The sequence below is a fragment of the Mirounga angustirostris genome, unplaced genomic scaffold, assembly GCF_029215605.1.
Source record: "Mirounga angustirostris isolate CCGP_5_RB_7025 unplaced genomic scaffold, mMirAng1.0.hap1 SCAF_13, whole genome shotgun sequence".
NCBI lineage: Eukaryota > Metazoa > Chordata > Mammalia > Carnivora > Phocidae > Mirounga > Mirounga angustirostris.
The window spans coordinates 4370120-4388468 of record NW_026991721.1 but is presented as its reverse complement, the minus strand read 5'-3'; the positions used below and the strand labels follow the sequence as shown (position 1 = coordinate 4388468).

At 57.2% G+C, this 18349-nt stretch overlaps 1 protein-coding gene across 3 annotated transcripts in view; it reads left to right on the top strand.

Moving 5' to 3' along the window:
- The window catches only part of IGHMBP2 (immunoglobulin mu DNA binding protein 2), a 58389-nt gene continuing 40040 nt past the window's right edge, over positions 1 to 18349 (top strand). For 2 of the 3 annotated variants that reach the window (XR_010406755.1, XM_064576057.1), the window contains exons 1-8: positions 1 to 163; positions 4745 to 4914; positions 7870 to 8053; positions 8281 to 8378; positions 10532 to 10797; positions 11983 to 12183; positions 13886 to 14033; positions 16531 to 16705. Coding sequence is in view for 2 of the 3 variants with exons in the window: in XM_064576057.1 (XP_064432127.1) it covers positions 78 to 163; positions 4745 to 4914; positions 7870 to 8053; positions 8281 to 8378; positions 10532 to 10797; positions 11983 to 12183; positions 13886 to 14033; positions 16531 to 16705 (1328 nt within the window). In the remaining variant the exon portion in view is untranslated. The remainder of the gene's footprint in view (positions 164 to 4744; positions 4915 to 7869; positions 8054 to 8280; positions 8379 to 10531; positions 10798 to 11982; positions 12184 to 13885; positions 14034 to 16530; positions 16706 to 18349) is intronic. The other variant, XM_045893102.3, reaches the window with a different exon arrangement.

Sequence of the window (18349 nt, the reverse complement as noted above, 5' to 3'; positions counted from 1 at the left end):
ACAGGCTCCGGCCCGGGAACTCCGCCCGTCGCGGCGGCAGGACCTCAGCGGCCCTGGGCCCGGGCCCGGCGGCGGCCATGGCCTCGGCGGCCGTGGAGAGCTTCGTGACCAAGCAGTTGGACCTGCTGGAGCTCGAGAGAGCCGCGGAGGTCGAGGAGCGCAGGTACGGCGTCGGTCGGCAGTTCCCCAGCCCTCCCGCCCCCCGAGTCCCGCCAGCGGCCCTGGGGCGCTTGCTCGGCCGCCGCTGGGGATGGGACTCTGCCGCCTCCCGGGCGGCCCGTGCCGGTGTGGGGCCCTTAAGAAGCCTTTTCTTTTCGGCCTGGAGCCCCCCACTCCCGAGCATTCAGTCCTAGGTCCTGCCTCTTCCCTCAGCGCGTCCGCAGCCCTTTCCCTTCTTCGGTGCGGGGCCGGTGGGAGGGCTCGAGGATGCGGGCGTGGGGGGGGCCTGGGCGGGGGTAGGGGTGGGGGAAGGCTTGGGCCTGAGCAGGGGACCTGGGCAGGGGGTGGGCCTGGGCAAGGGACCTGGGCAGAGGTGGGCCTGGGCAGCAGTGGACCTGGGCGGGGGCAGAGAGGTGGACGGGGAGATCAGGGCAGGGGGGTGGGCCTGGGCCTGGGCAGGGTGGGTGGGCCTGGGCAAGGGACCTGGGCAGAGGTGGGCCTGGGCAGCAGTGGACCTGGGCGGGGGCAGAGAGGTGGACGGGGAGATCAGGGCAGGGGGGTGGGCCTGGGCCTGGGCAGGGTGGGTGGGGGGGATCAGGGCAGGGGGGTGGGCCTGGGCCTGGGCAGGGTGGGTGGGCCTGGGCAAGGGACCTGGGCAGAGGTGGGCCTGGGCAGCAGTGGACCTGGGCGGGGGCAGAGAGGTGGACGGGGGGATCAGGGCAGGGGGGTGGGCCTGGGCCTGGGCAGGGTGGGTGGGCCTGGGCAAGGGACCTGGGCAGAGGTGGGCCTGGGCAGCAGTGGACCTGGGCGGGGGCAGAGAGGTGGACGGGGAGATCAGGGCAGGGGGGTGGGCCTGGGCCTGGGCAGGGTGGGTGGGCCTGGGCAAGGGACCTGGGCAGAGGTGGGCCTGGGCAGCAGTGGACCTGGGCGGGGGCAGAGAGGTGGACGGGGAGATCAGGGCAGGGGGGTGGGCCTGGGCCTGGGCAGGGTGGGTGGGGGGGATCAGGGCAGGGGGGTGGGCCTGGGCCTGGGCAGGGTGGGTGGGCCTGGGCAAGGGACCTGGGCAGAGGTGGGCCTGGGCAGCAGTGGACCTGGGCGGGGGCAGAGAGGTGGACGGGGGGATCAGGGCAGGGGGGTGGGCCTGGGCCTGGGCAGGGTGGGTGGGCCTGGGCAAGGGACCTGGGCAGAGGTGGGCCTGGGCAGCAGTGGACCTGGGCGGGGGCAGAGAGGTGGACGGGGAGATCAGGGCAGGGGGGTGGGCCTGGGCCTGGGCAGGGTGGGTGGGGGGGATCAGGGCAGGGGGGTGGGCCTGGGCCTGGGCAGGGTGGGTGGGCCTGGGCAAGGGACCTGGGCAGAGGTGGGCCTGGGCAGCAGTGGACCTGGGCGGGGGCAGAGAGGTGGACGGGGGGATCAGGGCAGGGGGGTGGGCCTGGGCCTGGGCAGGGTGGGTGGGGGGGATCAGGGCAGGGGGGTGGGCCTGGGCCTGGGCAGGGTGGGTGGGCCTGGGCAAGGGACCTGGGCAGAGGTGGGCCTGGGCAGCAGTGGACCTGGGCGGGGGCAGAGAGGTGGACGGGGGGATCAGGGCAGGGGGGTGGGCCTGGGCCTGGGCAGGGTGGGTGGGCCTGGGCAAGGGACCTGGGCAGAGGTGGGCCTGGGCAGCAGTGGACCTGGGCGGGGGCAGAGAGGTGGACGGGGGAATCAGGGCAGGGGGGTGGGCCTGGGCCTGGGCAGGGTGGGTGGGGGGGATCAGGGCAGGGGGGTGGGCCTGGGCAAGGGACCTGGGCAGAGGTGGGCCTGGGCAGCAGTGGACCTGGGCGGGGGCAGAGAGGTGGACGGGGGGATCAGGGCAGGGGGGTGGGCCTGGGCCTGGGCAGGGTGGGGGGGGGGGGATCAGGGCAGGGGGGTGGGCCTGGGCCTGGGCAGGGTGGGTGGGCCTGGGCAAGAGACCTGGGCAGAGGTGGGCCTGGGCAGCAGTGGACCTGGGCGGGGGCAGAGAGGTGGACGGGGGGATCAGGGCAGGGGGGTGGGCCTGGGCCTGGGCAGGGTGGGTGGGCCTGGGCAAGGGACCTGGGCAGAGGTGGGCCTGGGCAGCAGTGGACCTGGGCGGGGGCAGAGAGGTGGACGGGGGAATCAGGGCAGGGGGGTGGGCCTGGGCCTGGGCAGGGTGGGTGGGGGGGATCAGGGCAGGGGGGTGGGCCTGGGCAAGGGACCTGGGCAGAGGTGGGCCTGGGCAGCAGTGGACCTGGGCGGGGGCAGAGAGGTGGACGGGGGGATCAGGGCAGGGGGGTGGGCCTGGGCCTGGGCAGGGTGGGTGGGCCTGGGCAAGGGACCTGGGCAGAGGTGGGCCTGGGCAGCAGTGGACCTGGGCGGGGGCAGAGAGGTGGACGGGGGAATCAGGGCAGGGGGGTGGGCCTGGGCCTGGGCAGGGTGGGTGGGGGGGATCAGGGCAGGGGGGTGGGCCTGGGCAAGGGACCTGGGCAGAGGTGGGCCTGGGCAGCAGTGGACCTGGGCGGGGGCAGAGAGGTGGACGGGGGGATCAGGGCAGGGGGGTGGGCCTGGGCCTGGGCAGGGTGGGTGGGCCTGGGCAAGGGACCTGGGCAGAGGTGGGCCTGGGCAGCAGTGGACCTGGGCGGGGGCAGAGAGGTGGACGGGGAGATCAGGGCAGGGGGGTGGGCCTGGGCCTGGGCAGGGTGGGGGGGGGGGATCAGGGCAGGGGGGTGGGCCTGGGCCTGGGCAGGGTGGGTGGGCCTGGGCAAGGGACCTGGGCAGAGGTGGGCCTGGGCAGCAGTGGACCTGGGCGGGGGCAGAGAGGTGGACGGGGGGATCAGGGCAGGGGGGTGGGCCTGGGCAAGGGACCTGGGCAGGGCCTGGGCAGGGACCTGGGCAGGGGACCTAGGCAGGGGCCTGGGTCTGGGCAGGGGCTGGGCCTGGGTCCTTGTAAATGGTGCCATTCAGCTAGGTGCACTCACGCTTTGTGTGTCCGCGCGAGTGCGGGCTCTCAGAAAGGGCTGAGCAAGTGTGGAGGAAGACCAGCTCCCCCTGGGGAGTGCGAGGCTAAGGCTGGCTTCAGGGGCAGGTGGTGCCAAGCTCAAAAATGAGTGAGGTGGGTGGAGGAGTCATCCTGGATGAGGTGTGGGGAGATGGGCACTAGAGAGAGCCCTGCTTGTTCCCTGGACGTGAATATTCATGTAGCCGAAACAGTGACGGCGAACACTTAGAGAGTTCTGTAAATGCTCTCTCTGTATGTTCGTTTCTTTAACCCTCAGCGTTTCTCTGATTTTGTGCGTGAGAAGGCCGTGACACCGAGCAGTTCAGTAACTTGCCCAAGGTGACACAGGTGGAGTCGGGTTGGAGGCTAGGCAGTCTGATTCACTGCACTGCAAATGTGGATGGGTTTGTGTGAGAGGCTTTTGATTAGAAGATTAAGGGCTTTTGCAGTCATATCGACCTGGGTAGAACCCCAGCTCCAGGTATGGCTGTGGGACTTTGCAGGTTACATTTCTGACCTTTAGCCACCTCGCCACTTCCCACTTCACAGGTTTGGGGTGAGCACGAGATGGTCTGCTGTCAGGCGCTCAGCTCAGTACCCAGAGGAGCGTGAGCACCCACGGAGAGGCAGGCAGCGCTCAGATTGAGGAGGGCCTTGTGGGTGAGCTTGTGTTGTATTCTGTGTGCAGAGGATGGCTCTCTGAGCAGTTAAGTGCAGGGGGGTGTGGAGGTGTGGGTGTTAACCTTAAAAATAAAATGGCCAGTTATTTTACTAGCAAGATGGGTTTATTCATAATGGCAGAGATTGAAATTCCGGCCAAGAAAGCTGTGGCACAAACTCTAGGTTAGAGCAACAAATGAAGGAGAGGACCTTTATTTTACGGAGAAGGAGGGCGTGGGAGGGATTGTTTTGAATGGAAGTCCGTTACAGAAAGGCAGGAGTTCAGGATGATGACCTTTGCTCACTGGATGAGTTGGAGGGGTGGTGGATTTCTTGTAGGGTATGCGATGTGCATCTTTCCCTGTTGCTTGATTGAGGATTCTGTCCTGTCGGGGTCTGTAACTGACAGGGGATGGTGCAGCTCCCCCTTCTGGCCTCCCCACTCCACTTTAGTGAGGTTTTCCTTTATTAAGTTTCAAAGGGGAGTGGATAGGGTGGATTTCGTGGGTGCTCCCGCTTGCAGCTGGTCAGGGCAAGCCCCTGAGGTCAGGCAGTTAGGAGGCAGGAAGCTCTGTCTGGTCCAGACGATGAGGGGTGTGGCTTGAACTAGGGTTATGGTGGTGAGGATGAGAGGCAGAGTGGATTCATGCGGGTACCGATGGCGAGCGGTTGGTGGGGGCACCGATGGACTTCGTGACCCGGGAGAACCAGGGCGCAGAGTGTGAGTAGAGCTGGTAAAGAGACCAGCTCTACCTGCAGGAGGGGTGGGGGAGCAGCAGGATGCCAGGGCAGATGTGGAGCCCTTTTGGGTTTTATTTAGTGCCCGTGCACAGATCTTTGTCTGCTTTTCTCTCTCTTTTACATTCGTCTTGTATGAGTGGAAGTAAAAGCTGGTAAAGCGTAAATATTGAACACTCAGTGTTGGGTGTCTTCCAGGTCTTGGCAGGAAAACATCTCTCCGAAAGAACTGCAGAGCCGAGGCGTGTGTTTGCTGAAGCTGCAGGTGTCCAGCCAGAGGACTGGGCTGTATGGGCGGCTGCTGGTCACCTTTGAGCCCAGGAGATGTGCAGCTGCCGCGGTGCTTCCCAGCAACAGCTTTACTTCGGGTCTGTGCGTTTGCGACGTCGGCATGTGTTGCATACCGCTGGTCTCCAAACTGTGACTTTTACTCTCGTGAAGACTGGCTTGTATGTGCCTAGTTGGAGAATAAAGTGTGGCAGTGAAGAACCCTTAATTAGAAATTCACCACTTATGTGGCCTTTTGGTAGCCTAGGTCTGCGTATTCAGCATGGCAGCCACCAGCCACAGGTGGCCCCGGAGCTCTTGACCCGTGAGCAGGACGCACCAGATTCTGAAGCTCCAGTACAAAAAAATTTAGACTATCTCCAGAGTCATTTTTTTTTGAAATCTGATACATGTTGAAATAGTATCTGTCATGTATTGGGTTAAAATATGTTGTTATTAAGATCAATTTACTTGTTTGTTTCAAAAATTTTTTTTTTTTAAGATTTTATTTATTTGACAGAGAGAGAGAGACCATGAGCAGGGGGGAAGGGTAGAGGGAGAAGGAGGCTCTCCGCTGAGCAGGGAGCCCAACACAGCCCGATCCCAGAACCCTGGGATCATGATCTGAGCCGAAGGCAGATGCTTAACCGACTGAGCCACCCAGGAGCCCATTAAATTTTTTTTATCATGGCTCCTAGAAAGGGTAAAACTCATGTGACTGTCCTCGTATTTGCCTTGGACCGCCGGGGTGCGGTGTGCATGGTTCTGTCTTCCCCCAGCTTCTCGTGCCCAGCACGCTCGGGGTACACTCGTGCCAGCCCTGCTGGAGAGAAGAGGCCGCCGAGACACACACCGGGGTGTCTGGTGGAGCCCTCAGACCTGGAGACAGCAGAGTGGCTGTGCTGTACTTGCTCTAGAAAAGTTTCCGCCTTGTTTTGGTGGTGACGGGTTTTGGTTTCCTATTCTGATTTCCCAAACTCTTGCCCACAGTTGTTGGACTGGATTTGGAGACAGAGGGGATGAAGGGCTGCTGGTTGGAGTCAGGTCTCACATGTTCTTGTGGAGTGAGCTAGAGCTCATCGCTGCCGCCCTCTGTAGATGGGGGCTGGGGGCGTTAGAGTGGCCTCTTTCCACTTTGCTGTTGGGGTCGAATGTCCGTGGACATTGGTTTTGAAAACCAAAAGTAAAAACCTATTCAGTGGTATATTCAGTTAGCCAGCATCGTGGAGTGTGACCCCAGAGATTCATGAGGGGTTCATAAACAGGAAGTCAGAGGAAGCGGCATTTCTGTGGAAAATCTGATATGCTGCAACTGTTGATCAGATTGAGGTGAGCTTCTTGCTTTTTCTTCTGCAGAGCAGTTTTAAGGCTCAGCTTAGAAACGTCAGTTCTATGCAGGGCGCTGGTGGGGAGGTCCCAGTAGGCATGGAGTCCTCTGTGCTCAGCCCCACAGCAGGCCCTGCACACAGAACCGGACCCTGCCCCAGGAGCATTGTTGCCGTCTGCTGCTTGTCTCTATAAAGTTGGGGAAGGAGCTAGAGAAAAGGTTCGAGGTGTAGATGAAACTCATCGCCTGGAGGAAAACAGCCCAGGCTTTAAGAGCGTGCCTGGTGCCTGGTTGACTGTGGCATATACTTTCCAACACGGAAGAGTGGGGGTGTAAATACATGAGTAGCTCTGGCTTTATCTCAGAGTAGAGTCTGTTTTGGTCAGAACTGTCTTCTGTTCCAGATGATGAAAAGCTAAGCCAGAGGTGCCTGGGTGGCTTAGTCGATTAAGCATCTGCCTTCGGCTCAGGTCATGATCTTGGGGTCCTGGGATTGAGTCCCGGAGCAGGGAGCCCACTTCTCCCTCTGCCTGCCCCTCCCCCTGCTTGTGTGCTCTCTCTCTCTCTCTGACGAATAAACAAACAAAAATCTTAAAAAAATTTTTTTTAGCGGCACCTGGGTGGCTCAGATGGTTAAGCATCTGCCTTCGGCTGCCTGGGATCGAGTCCTGCATTGGGCTCCCTGCTCTTTGGGAGCCTGCTTCTCCCTCTGCCTCTCTTTCTCTCTCTCTCTGTCTCTCATGAATAAATAAATAAAATCTTTAAAAAAAAAAAATTTTTTTTTTAGAAAAGCCAAGCCAGATGGGCTTGGGCAAGAAGGACTACATTGATTGTGATACTAGAAGATTGGCTTCAGGGCTCATGGGAGGTTGCTTGAAGTTAACTTCTCTCCATTTCCTGGCTTTGCCATCTTCTGGGTTGGCTTCCTTCTCAGGCAACACCTGATAGCAGTTCTGGCCCTGACATGCCCTCAGGTTTCTGGTCCAGCTGGACAGACGGAGGGCCTTTTCCCAGGTGCCAAGCAAAAGTGTCACTGCATCTCAGGGGCAGATTTGGTCCCATGTTCATCCCTGAACAGTCACTGTGGCCGGGGACGTGGGACGCAGTGACTGGTTCAGGCATAGGTTGCGTGCTCCTTCCCTGGTGTCAGGGTCACCTGGTGGATGAGTGAATCACCCAACAATTACCATGGAAAGTGGGGAGATCTGTGCTGAGTGGGCAGCAAATGACCTCTCTCCCTCTTTCACTCATGTTCCCGTTCTGCCTGGAATGTTCTCTCCTAGATGTGCTTGCGGCCCCCACTTTGTTCAGGGCCCATCTTGCTTACCTGTCACCACTCAGAGGAGGCTTTGCCATACATTGTTTCTAAGATGATGCCTTTGTCCCTCTCCCATCTCCTCCTGGGCTTCGTCTTTCCCTAAAACCTTTGGTGCAGACGTCTGTGTCTTGTTTTTAATCAGACCATTGCTTAGAGCAGTGCCTGGCACAGAGCGAGTAGGTACTTTAAATGTTTTATTGACTGGCATGTTTGCCTTAAACAGTTCGTTGATCTCAAGTCAATTTTCATATTAATTTAGGTGTTCGTTAACAAACTTTTACTGCTACTGGTTTCATTCCTAAAGAGAGCAATAGAGATAGGATATTTGAGATAGCTGGAATTTATTATATAAAATACTTCACAGCTTAAGTCTGCACAGTGTTTGTGTAACTTGAATCTTTGTTTCTACAGGCGATATAGTGGGTCTGTATGACGAAGGGAGTCAGCTGGCCACGGGGATCCTGACCCGGATCACGCAGAGATTGGTCACGGTGGCCTTTGACGAGTCCCACGACTTCCAGCTGAGCTTGGACCGGGAGCAGGCCTACAGACTGTTAAAACTTGCCAATGATGTCACTTACAAGCGACTGAAAAAGTAAGGGTGTGACTGGGAATCACTTGTTCTTCTTCCTCAAGCACCACTCACTCACCCCGATCGCTTGTCCTGCTGGGCAGAAGAGAGCAGTTGCAATGAGTGTGGAGTCACTGGGGGCTGCTCATGGGAGGCGGCGGCTGCAGGTGGCCATGCTGGGCAGGGGTTTGGGCAGGGAATCAATGTCTGGTTTTCACCAAACTCCTGATTCTCGTTTTCTCCCTTGGCAGGGCTCTGATCACCCTAAAGAAGTACCATTCTGGCCCCGCATTCTCACTCATAGAGGTCCTCTTTGGTGGATCAGCCCCCAGTCCTGCAAGTGAGATACGTAAGAACCTTTGTGTTTTCTTTTCTGATTGAAGTCACTGTGGCAACACCGAGAACAGCAGGGCCTAGGGTGTTTGAGCAAGAGTTCGAGGACGTGCAGTTAGAAGGCATCTCTTTTCGTGTCTTTTATAAATTTCTTTGAGTGACTCATGTGGACTGGACTCTTGCGTACTCAGTGCAAGGAAGCAGCTCGTTCTGTTGACTTTACAACGTTTTCTCAAATGTATCTATGTTCTTTTAAGATGTAAGCATGTTCTAGCTCGGTGATCTGTGGAAATAGGATGGCTGAGCACAATATGTGCTTAATAGTGTTTTTGTGTTTGTTTGAAAAGTCCTAATTTGGGACACCTGAGTGGCTCATTCTGTTAAGTGACTGTCTTCAGCTCAGGTCATGATCCCAGGGTCCTGGGATCGAGTCCCACATGGGGGGGTCCTTGCCCACTGGGGAACCTGCTTCTCCCTCTCCTACTCCCCCTGCTTCTGTTCCCTGTCTCGCTGTGTCTCTCTTTCTCTCTCTCTGTCAAATAAATAAGTAAAATCTAAAAACCCCAAAAACAAAAAAAACCTTTCAAGTCCTAATTCTGAACATATTTGATTGTTTCTTGGCATCCTTCAAATTGAAGATTGCTTATTTCTGATGAGAAGAGTAATATAATGTGTGTTAATTGTAGAATACTTGGAAATAAAGAAGAGCGTTAGCAAGGGAAACAGAGCACTTGAGAACCTGCCATCTGGAGTTAGCCTCCCTAGTATTTGTGTGTGTTCTAGTCTTTTCCGTGTAGAACACCGTGTCTTTCACATGCAGGCATTACGTGTGCACACGTGCACCCCGTCCTTGTCTTTGCGCTGTCTCCTATCCCTCTGTGGTCTTGAAGAACCCATTTGGAGGGGAGCATGTTGTCTCCGCAAGCAGCTGCCGTGATTTGCCAATCCTCCACAGTCTGACTCTGCCACTTTCCCAGCACGGCCTCAGTGAACCTTCAGTCTCTCCTGCTGCCTGTGCCCACGTGATGTCGGGCCTGTGCCAGCCACCCAGAGTTGTGTTGGCTTTAAACACAGGGCTGCTGGGTGGTACCTCCAGGTTCTGCACGCACTCACATTTCAGTGTTTTATTCTGCCAAATATTTATCGAGAGCCTACTATGCGGACACTGAATTAGAAATTTATTTACTGTGTTTTAGGGAGCTCGGTAAATTGTGGTTAGGTGGGTAGCTAAGGAAAAGGGATGCGGTGCGGAGAGCGGGGTGCGCTGGGGCTTTGGGTCAGGCGGTCTACTGCTGCTTTTCAGCTTTGTGTCAGTGGCCAGGCCAGCTCAGGGCGCTGTGCCCGGGCGTTCTGCTCACTCACGGGTCGGGCGTCTCCTCACACAGGCGCCCTGCAGAGCTGGACACGGAGCGCAGAGCATAGGAGGCGGATAACTGGTCTTCATCATGGAAGATTCCGTGTTCACAAACAGGATTCCCAAATTTGCTCCTAATTCCTTTTTGTCGTTTGTTTTTGTCATTTCATGGCGCTTATAAAGGGGCAACATGGTAGAAATAAATAATTTTTATTTTTTATTTTTTGAGAGAGTGAAAGAATGAGTGCACGTGGAGGGGAGGGGCGGCGGGGGAGCAAGAACCCTAAGCAGACTCCCCGCTGAGTGTGGAGCCCGACAGTGGGCTCGTCGATCTCACGACCCTGAGATCATGACCTGAGCCGAAATCAAGAGTCGGACGCTTAACCGACTGAGCCACCCAGGCGCCCCTAGTAGAAATAAATAGATTCCGAGAAACATTTACTTGAGAGAGGTCTGTTGTCGTGGAGCATGAGTTGGCAAACTTCTTAAATAAGGAGATGGATCGTGAATATTTTGGGCTTCGTGGGCTGCTGTAGCTGCCAGAGCGCGTCCGTGAGTGGGCGTGGCTGGGTCCCGGGGAGACCGGGCTCACGGAACAGGCAGCCAGCTGCACTGGGCCTGTGGCCCATACTCTGCCACTTCCTGTCCCGGGAGGAACCGCTGGAAGCCCAGGCAGGTTGATTCTGTGTCAGCTGGCTGGCTCCCAGGGAGGTCCCAGAGCCCCGTGGGCGGCACGTCCCTCGGTCAGTGCCCCCTGCTGGGAGGAAGCACTGGGGGCACCGAGCAGGAGCCTGACCCTGTCGCCTCTCCCACAGAGCCGCCGCCGTTCTGTAACACTTCCCTGGATGCCTCCCAGAAGGAAGCGGTCTCCTTCGCGCTGTCGCAGAAAGAGCTTGCCATCATCCATGGGCCTCCTGGCACTGGGAAGACCACCACCGTGGTCGAGATCGTTCTGCAGGCTGTGAGGCAGGGGTTAAAGGTGGGCCCCGTCACCACGCATGAGCTCCCCGTGCTGGGCTCGCAGGCGCTCGGCTGGGTCTCAGCCTGGTCAGGAACACTCCTGCCCGTGTGCTGTCCACAGGTGACCGATCTTCTGAGACGCGGAGTGTTGTATGTTACTGTTCACTTACATTTTTAATGGCTGAGAAAGGGTCTTTTATTCCCATCTGTGTCAACATGAGTCACCATGGATTCTGAGCATGTGGAAAAATTTCAGAAAATCTTTGTTTCTGAATGTCAGATCACAGTAAGAATTAGAATAATAATGGTCAGCATTTTACTGGGTGCTTTTTATGAAACCGTTATCCTTCCGAGTGCTCTCCATGCATCACTCAGGTAATCCTCACAGAAACCCTGGGTGCTGGGGGCTGCCAGTGCCCCCCGTTTCCAGAGGACACGGAGCTGAGGGCACAGCCCCAGTCAGGAGCAGTGGGTGGCAGGGCCAGGGTTTGAACTCAGGCAGACTCGCTCTCCAGGGCTCTTGCTCCGAGCCTCCCACTCCTCTGCGGGCAGAACCGCTGCTTCGAGCTGAAGGGAGATCTGTCGCTTGGCCACGAAACTGTCCAGTAGTTTCCTGCAAACGAGTGACTTGGTGTAGGCATTTGAAAACTTGATTAAGTGATGACTCACTGGCGGGAAGCAGGTCTGGGGGTTTGCTTGGATGCCTTCTCTTTGCATAAACGGCGAGAAAGAACACAGCCCTGTTCCCGCTCAGGCCCTCAGGATGTGGGGAGGGACGGCCGTGGAGCCTGCTTCTGAGGCTCGTGTCGGGGGGCTCTCCGCCCCACTGCCCCTGCAGCTGTCACCTGCTTCTGATGGTGGGGCTTTGGGTTTTTCTCTCCTGATTGAAATCACTACAGAAAATAGTTTTAGGAGCAAGATTGAGCCCATCAGAAAGATTTTCCCTTGTTCCACTTTGTCAGGTGATAAAGTGATTTCACTGGTGATGAGCTGGATGCTCCAGTCCTGATAATTTCAGGGCACGCTTTAATCTTTGGGTCCTTTTTTTCCCCAGTTGCAAGTTATTTAACACTTTTGGTGCTTTGGTGACTAGGAGTTCTTAAGACCCAAGCTCCTGTAGAGTCTGCGGTAATGTGCGTCCTCTAGGCTGCGCGCAGCCTTCCTCCAGCTGTAGGTTTGCGCTCGGACATGACCACTTGTGCATACTCTGTCCTCTTTTCTTTATCCTCAAGGTTTTCCCTTTGTTTTAGTGTGAACTGAAGTGGTTAACTAAAGAAGTCGCCGAATGTGAGCTTTGCTTCCGCAGGTTCTGTGCTGTGCTCCCTCTAACGTGGCCGTGGACAATCTGGTAGAGCGTCTGGCTCGGTGTAAGCAGAGAGTCCTGCGCCTCGGGCACCCTGCCCGCCTGCTGGAGTCCATTCAGCAGCATTCCCTCGACGCGGTGTTAGCACGGAGTGACAGCGCCCAGATTGTCGCGGACATCAGGAAGGACATCGATCAGGCCTTTGTACGTAGCTCCTACCAGCGACCACTCTGCGTGGTTTCTGATCCGCAGTCTTTCCTTGGAGTCACTTCTGTCTGTGTTCCTCTCGGTTTTCTTTCATCTCTGCCAGTTCTTTTTAAGAATTTCAAGCATCGGGGAGGCTTAGTCTGTTAAGCATCTGACTCTTGATCAGCTCAGGTTTTGATCTCAGGGTTGTGGGTTTAAGCCCCACGTTGGGCTCCACACTGGGCATGGAGCCTACTTAAAAAAAATAAAGAATTTCAGATATCAGGACTGCCCATTAAAAAAAGGTCTCTCCCGGTTTTATTAAGAAAAAAAAGACTGTCTACTTTTGATAGGAACTTGTACTCAGCATGTAATAGGGACTCGACTGTTTTCAAAGTAGTTTCGTGAGTAGGTGAGGGATCATCTTAAAGAAGACATCTCTCTAAGCGTCCCCTAGATCTGGTCATGTTGGCTAGGTAATGTTGGCAAGAAAATAAAAATTCAAAAACTCGTCCCAATTTTTGGTCCATTTTACACCCCCCTGTGGGAGAGAGGCAGCGGTGATGGGTTACTTGGAGATTGGAGAGGTATTTTATCTTGCAGTTTGGTACTTTGGAGCTCGGTGGTTCTCTGATTGACACTCCCCGTTTGCTCACTGTCAGCTGGCCTCACGGCCTCACGGTGGTGCCCCTCGGTGTCCTGGCCCCACAGGGCGGGGGCCGCGAGTCAGCCTTCCTATGGGCGTGGAGTAGTGGGGTGGCACTCCAGATGCCAGTGTGGGCCCAGCAGAGGTGGGGACAGGATGAGGCATGTCATTCGAGGGTAGAGGGGGTGTAGAAGTGCGCACGGATAGTGTTCCCTCCACCGCAAGTGTAGATGACTCCACTTCTTGTTCCCGTTGACTCAGTGCTTTTCAGGGTCTTCTTCTCCATAAGGGAGGCGCAGGAAGACCCTTCCGGTCAACCCTGCCACACTCCATCCTCCAAAGGAGAAATCACAGGAAGGGTGTCTTTTTTTTTTTTTTTTTTAATTTTATTTATTTATTTGACAGAGAGACACAGCGAGAGAGGGAATACAAGCAGGGGGAGTGGGAGAGGGAGAAGCAGGCTTCCCACCGAGCAGGGAGCCCGATGCGGGGCTCGATCCCAGGACCCTGGGATCATGACCTGAGCCGAAGGCAGACGCTTGACTGAGCCACCCAGGCACCCCAGGAAGGGTGTCTTTTTTAGTATTACAGAAAGGCCTTAGGTAAGCATTTTATAGGTTGAAGAAAATTTGTTATTCTCTTGTCAAGTGTGGACTAACAGCTGAAGTGTAGCCTCTCACCTGGAAGCAGCTAGAACCCAAATCCTGGGATGGCAGGTGTTCCTTCTTGCCCAGAGCACGTGCGGTGACTGTGCAGGATAGGGTGGGGTCCAATTTCTGGTTTCGTCTGAGTTACAGTTCAATCCGCCGCGCGTGTCGAGGGCCTGACTCTGCCCCCCTGCCTCTCCCTGCGCGGGTGATGCTCGCTGGAAGGCCGCAGGGGGTGCCAGGAGCTTGCTTACCTGTGTGGATCTGTTGCTCCTTCGAGACAGGTTTTGGACACATTAGTGCCTCTCGAGAGACTTCGTGAAGTGGACCAGCTGGTTATAAACAGAAGCACTGCAAGAGCACGAAAGAGCTAAGTTCTTGCAGAGTTGTGTGCACGTATTTATGTGTTCTTGGCTTTTCTTCACAGGCGAAGAACAGGCAGACCCAGGATAAGAGAGAGAAGAGTAGTGTTTGGAGTGAAATCAAGCTGTTGAGGAAGGAGCTGAAGGAGAGGGAAGAGGCTGCGATGCTGGAGAGCCTCCTGTCAGCAGCCGTGGTGCTGGCGACAAACACAGGTGAGGGGAGCGGGTCTGTGCCCGCTGTGGTCCCCAGGGGGGCCGGGAGGTGCTCTCCCTTCCGCAGTTTGCTGGGGGCGGGGGGCGGGGGGGTTGTGTAGAGTTGTCCGGCAACAGTGGGTAGGATCCACCAGGGAGTTTTCCTTGTGAGGAGGTTTTCAACAACAAACTCCGTTTGTTTCACTGACACCTAATACAGGGATATCCAGGTTTCCTCTTCTTTTTTTTAGTATATGTGCTGCCGAAGCGAGCACCCAGGTTTCCTCTTCTTGAGCAAGCTGCTGTCTTCAAGGAATTTGTTCATTTAATCTAACTGATTGCACGCACAGGTCTAAAGTTGTGCATATCCTCCCCTGACTGTAAAAACTATCTGTGGCATGTGTAACAACATCACTGGTTTCATTCCTGGATCAGGGATTTGGAAACTGGGTTCTCCTCCCTCCCCGGAGCTTGCTGTTACTGTTCTGTTGTTCAGTGACTTTGCTGAGCTGATTCCGAAAGGCCTGTATCGTCGCCCCGGGCGGCCTCTGAAGCCTGCCAGCTTAGGGGGCAGGAAGGATCCCACAGAGTGCCTCCTGCTCCGGAAGCAGCGCATCTGCCGGGCTTGGCCGAGGGGGCTCTGCGTGTGTGTTGGGGCACACTTTTTACAACTCCCAGGCCTCACTTCCTGTTGTTGCGGAGCCGGGGTGAGCCGTCCGTGAGCGCTTGCGGCCTCCTCGAGTCTTGCACGTGCATGCACACAGCCTGACAAGTGTGTGTGGCCCACTGGGTCCCCGGGGACAGGCTGGAGCTCTCCCAAGCCCCCATGGACATCTCGCTCCCTGACTCTTCCTTGGAGGCTTGCAGGTTACCTCCTGCTCGCGCCAGCTGTCAACGAGTTGCTTCAGAGACCCTGACGGTTTGGGCAAGCGCCTGAGGGCAGGGCTGGCTGCGTCAGGTGAGCTCCAAGTCAGGAGAGTACAGTCCTGAGAGTGGATCTTCCGGGGAGCTGGCAGACAGCCGCAGTCATGGCATTTCTCTGGGAGCGGGGCCTCAAGGGAGTTCTGCCTCCTCGCTGCGGGTTTTTCCCACGATTGCCGGCCGTTGGGTCCAAGGCTCCCACGGAACCGGGGCCGCAGGCAGGGCCTTTCCTGTAGGAACACCACAGAGCTCTGTGTTCTGGCCCAGATTGAGCCCCCTTTTTTGTGTTGTTGGTGTTTTAAAATTATCATAAGGTTTTATTTATTTGAGAGCGAGAGAGCGCAGAAGGAGAGGGAGAAGCAGACTCCCTTGCTGAGTGGAGAGGCTGATGTGGGACTTGATCCCAGGACTCTGAGATCATGACCGGAGCTGAACCGCGCCGACGCTTAACCGACTCAGCCACCCAGGCGCCCCAGGAGCCACATCTTTTAAAACAAACACTCCCTGGGTTGCTACAAGCCTTTAGCTAGTTACTAGAGTTCTGAGAAAGTTTATTCTGACAGTGCTGCCGGTGTTCTTGTTGCTCTCGTGGAGGGAGAGGGTTTCCAGAGGTCCTTCTCCACCTGATCAAATCTTTAAATGTGGTGCTTGCTGGAAATCACAATGCAGCCTCCCCCGCAACTCGGCAAGGTCAGCTTGTGGCCTCTTGAGTCCTCCTGTCCTGTTGGATGGGGAGCTAGAATGGGTCTCCTGGACGTGCCTCTCTTTATACCGTGAGGTTGCATCCATACTCTGAACCCACCAAGTTCTGCCTCCTCCAGCAGCTTCTCCAGCCATCCTTGCAAACCCCATCCCTCAGGGGGTTCATCAAGACACAGGTCTGAGTCTTGATGTTAAAACCTCCCTTCCTGTGGCAGGCACCTTCGTACTTTGTCTGTGTTGGTACGTACGTACCGTATTAGGATTTGGTCATCGTAATGGCCCTGTGAGGTTCAGGTGGTGCCCACGTTTGTAGATGAGGAACAGGCTCAGGGTGGGTGGCCTGCCCGGGCCCACTGCTGGTTATGAGGGTTGGCGTGGGGCCCGGGTCTTGCTCACACGTGAGCTTTTGCCATGGCACGGCTGTCCCAAGAAGGAGCTGGGGCCATGGTTTTGTGTTGTCAAGTACACGGGGGCTCTTCCCCTCCTCCCCAGATGGGTGCTCGGTTAATTATTGTGCGTGTCCAAGAGAACATCTTACGGGGTAATTAATTAAGCTCTAGATTCAGAAGGTGGTACGGAAATAATACTTAGAAATCAGATACCCTTCCAAGGCCTTGGTCCCAGCCCCAAGGGGTGATTGATTCTGGTGATCGGGATGTTGGGGTGGCACTTGCCTAGGAGCATACTGCCCTACCCTGAAACACAGGTGGGCTGGAACAAGAGGTTTTTAACGTTCTTCCTGAGTGTTTATTCCAAGATGCATACTTCTTACACAGTCTTCATGCCAGACTGGATTCTGAACCGACGGGCCTGTTGGTGTCTCTTTCAGTGTGGTCGCAGCCTCTAGGATGCGGCTAGCACCTTCCGTGAAGGCTTACGGTTCCGATTTCACCAGGTGCTTCTTCCGACGGCCCTCTGAAGCTGCTGCCCGACGGCCACTTCGACGTGGTGGTCATCGACGAGTGCGCCCAGGCCCTGGAAGCCAGCTGCTGGATCCCCCTGCTGAAGGCCAGGAAGTGCATCCTGGCTGGCGATCACAAGCAGCTGCCCCCCACCACGGTCTCCCACAAGTAAGAGCCCTGCCCGCGGTGCCCTTCTCCGCCCTCTCCCGCCACCCCTTCAGTCCGACCTGGGGCGTGGCAGCCCAGAAGCCCTGACGTGCCCTCCTCTGCGCGTTTCCTGCCTGTTTTATTGCACGCGCTGGTTTAGGTGTCAGGCGGGTCAGGCCGCGTGTGCCCGAGCTCGGGGGTTGTAGCCGCCACGCACATCTCTGTAGTCTCAGCACCTGGCACCGTGCCCAGTCTGGGCCAGTTGAATGGAGTTTCCCTGGCGAGGCCAGCAGGTCGATGTGCCCATTCCCGCCGGGTGGGGTCCGAGAGACAGTTGCTTCTGCGGGCGGGCCGACTGGCCTCTGGGTCGATCAGCTTCCGGCCTGGCGTGGAGAGTTTAGAGTCCTGACCTCTAGGCACATCCTGCCACCTAGGCCACAAGGAGCGACCCTGTAGGCTCCGATCCTACGTGCTGTAGATGGAGCGGCGGTCCCTAGTGTTGTGAGTGAGCGCGGCCGCCCCCAGCCCCCTCCTCACCTCATTCCTGCTGCTCCCCTCATCCACTGCTCCGGCCACACGGGCCTCCTCTGCCCTTGCTGTCCCTGTCCGGACAGCTCCTTCCCGGACACAGGGTGGCCTTGCCGTCCTCCATTCGGTACTCTCTCAGGTGAGCCCCCTTCGTGGCCCCCCGTGACCACCCTGTCTCAGCGCTTCTCAGTATTTCTGAGCACGCATCCCTCCCCCTCCCGCGCAGTGGTGCGTGTCAGGTGTCAGTCTGTCTGTTCCCTGGCCGTCTCAACTAGGATGTGAGTCACATGCAGCAGGGGCCAGGGCTGGCCTTGTGTCCGTTCGCCTGGGGCCGCCCACCATCCCTGAGGCAGGGCAGGCCTTCCCGCGCAGGTGGCTGTCTTCTCATTCCGCTGCCGCCTGAGACGGTCCTCTCCTTGGCTGTGAGTGTGGACAGGTCCCGGTGGACCTCGGAACGCTCCCTTGGTGTTCTCTAACGGCCGGAAGTGGAGACACGCCAGCGCTTGTCGGGTGGAACCCCGCCAGAGTGGAGTGGGGCCCCCAGGCGGAGGGGCATTAGGTCAGGATCTCTCAGAGAATCTGGTTCCTCAGAGCGGGTGCAGTCCAGGTGGAAATGGGGGGCTACGTTTGGGAAGTTTGTCCTGGTGGGAGAACTGCTCCCCAGGGTGGGAGTTGGCGTGCATGCACGCCTCCGGACCGGAGCTCTGTGGGTGCTATTCAGCGACTTGTTCCGGGGTGCCAGGGGCCCTTGAAAGAGAGCTTTGTCCTCCACAGACCTTTGTGTGGAGAGCGTTTGGATCTGTGCCCTTGGGGCAGGGACGCCCCCTCCCCTGCTGGGGGACGCGTGCTGGCTAGGAGGGCTAGCTCTCCGCGCTCAGTTGGGACTGGGGCCGGCAGCTGCTTCGCTCGTGTCTTTGGTGTGAGTTGTTTTCGGTAGGTGTCCGTATGGGAAGAGGTTGACCATGATGTCTTACGAGCTCACAGAGCGAGGGCCCCTGAAGTACGATTAGGAACTTTCCCTCGGTTTTAGTGTCACCGACTCGGCAGGAGGTGGTGTGCCTTCCTGGGGAAGAGGAGCTCCAGGCTCCGCAGCTCACTGGCTGGGTGGCTTGGGGCTGGTCACGCCCCCCTCTGTGT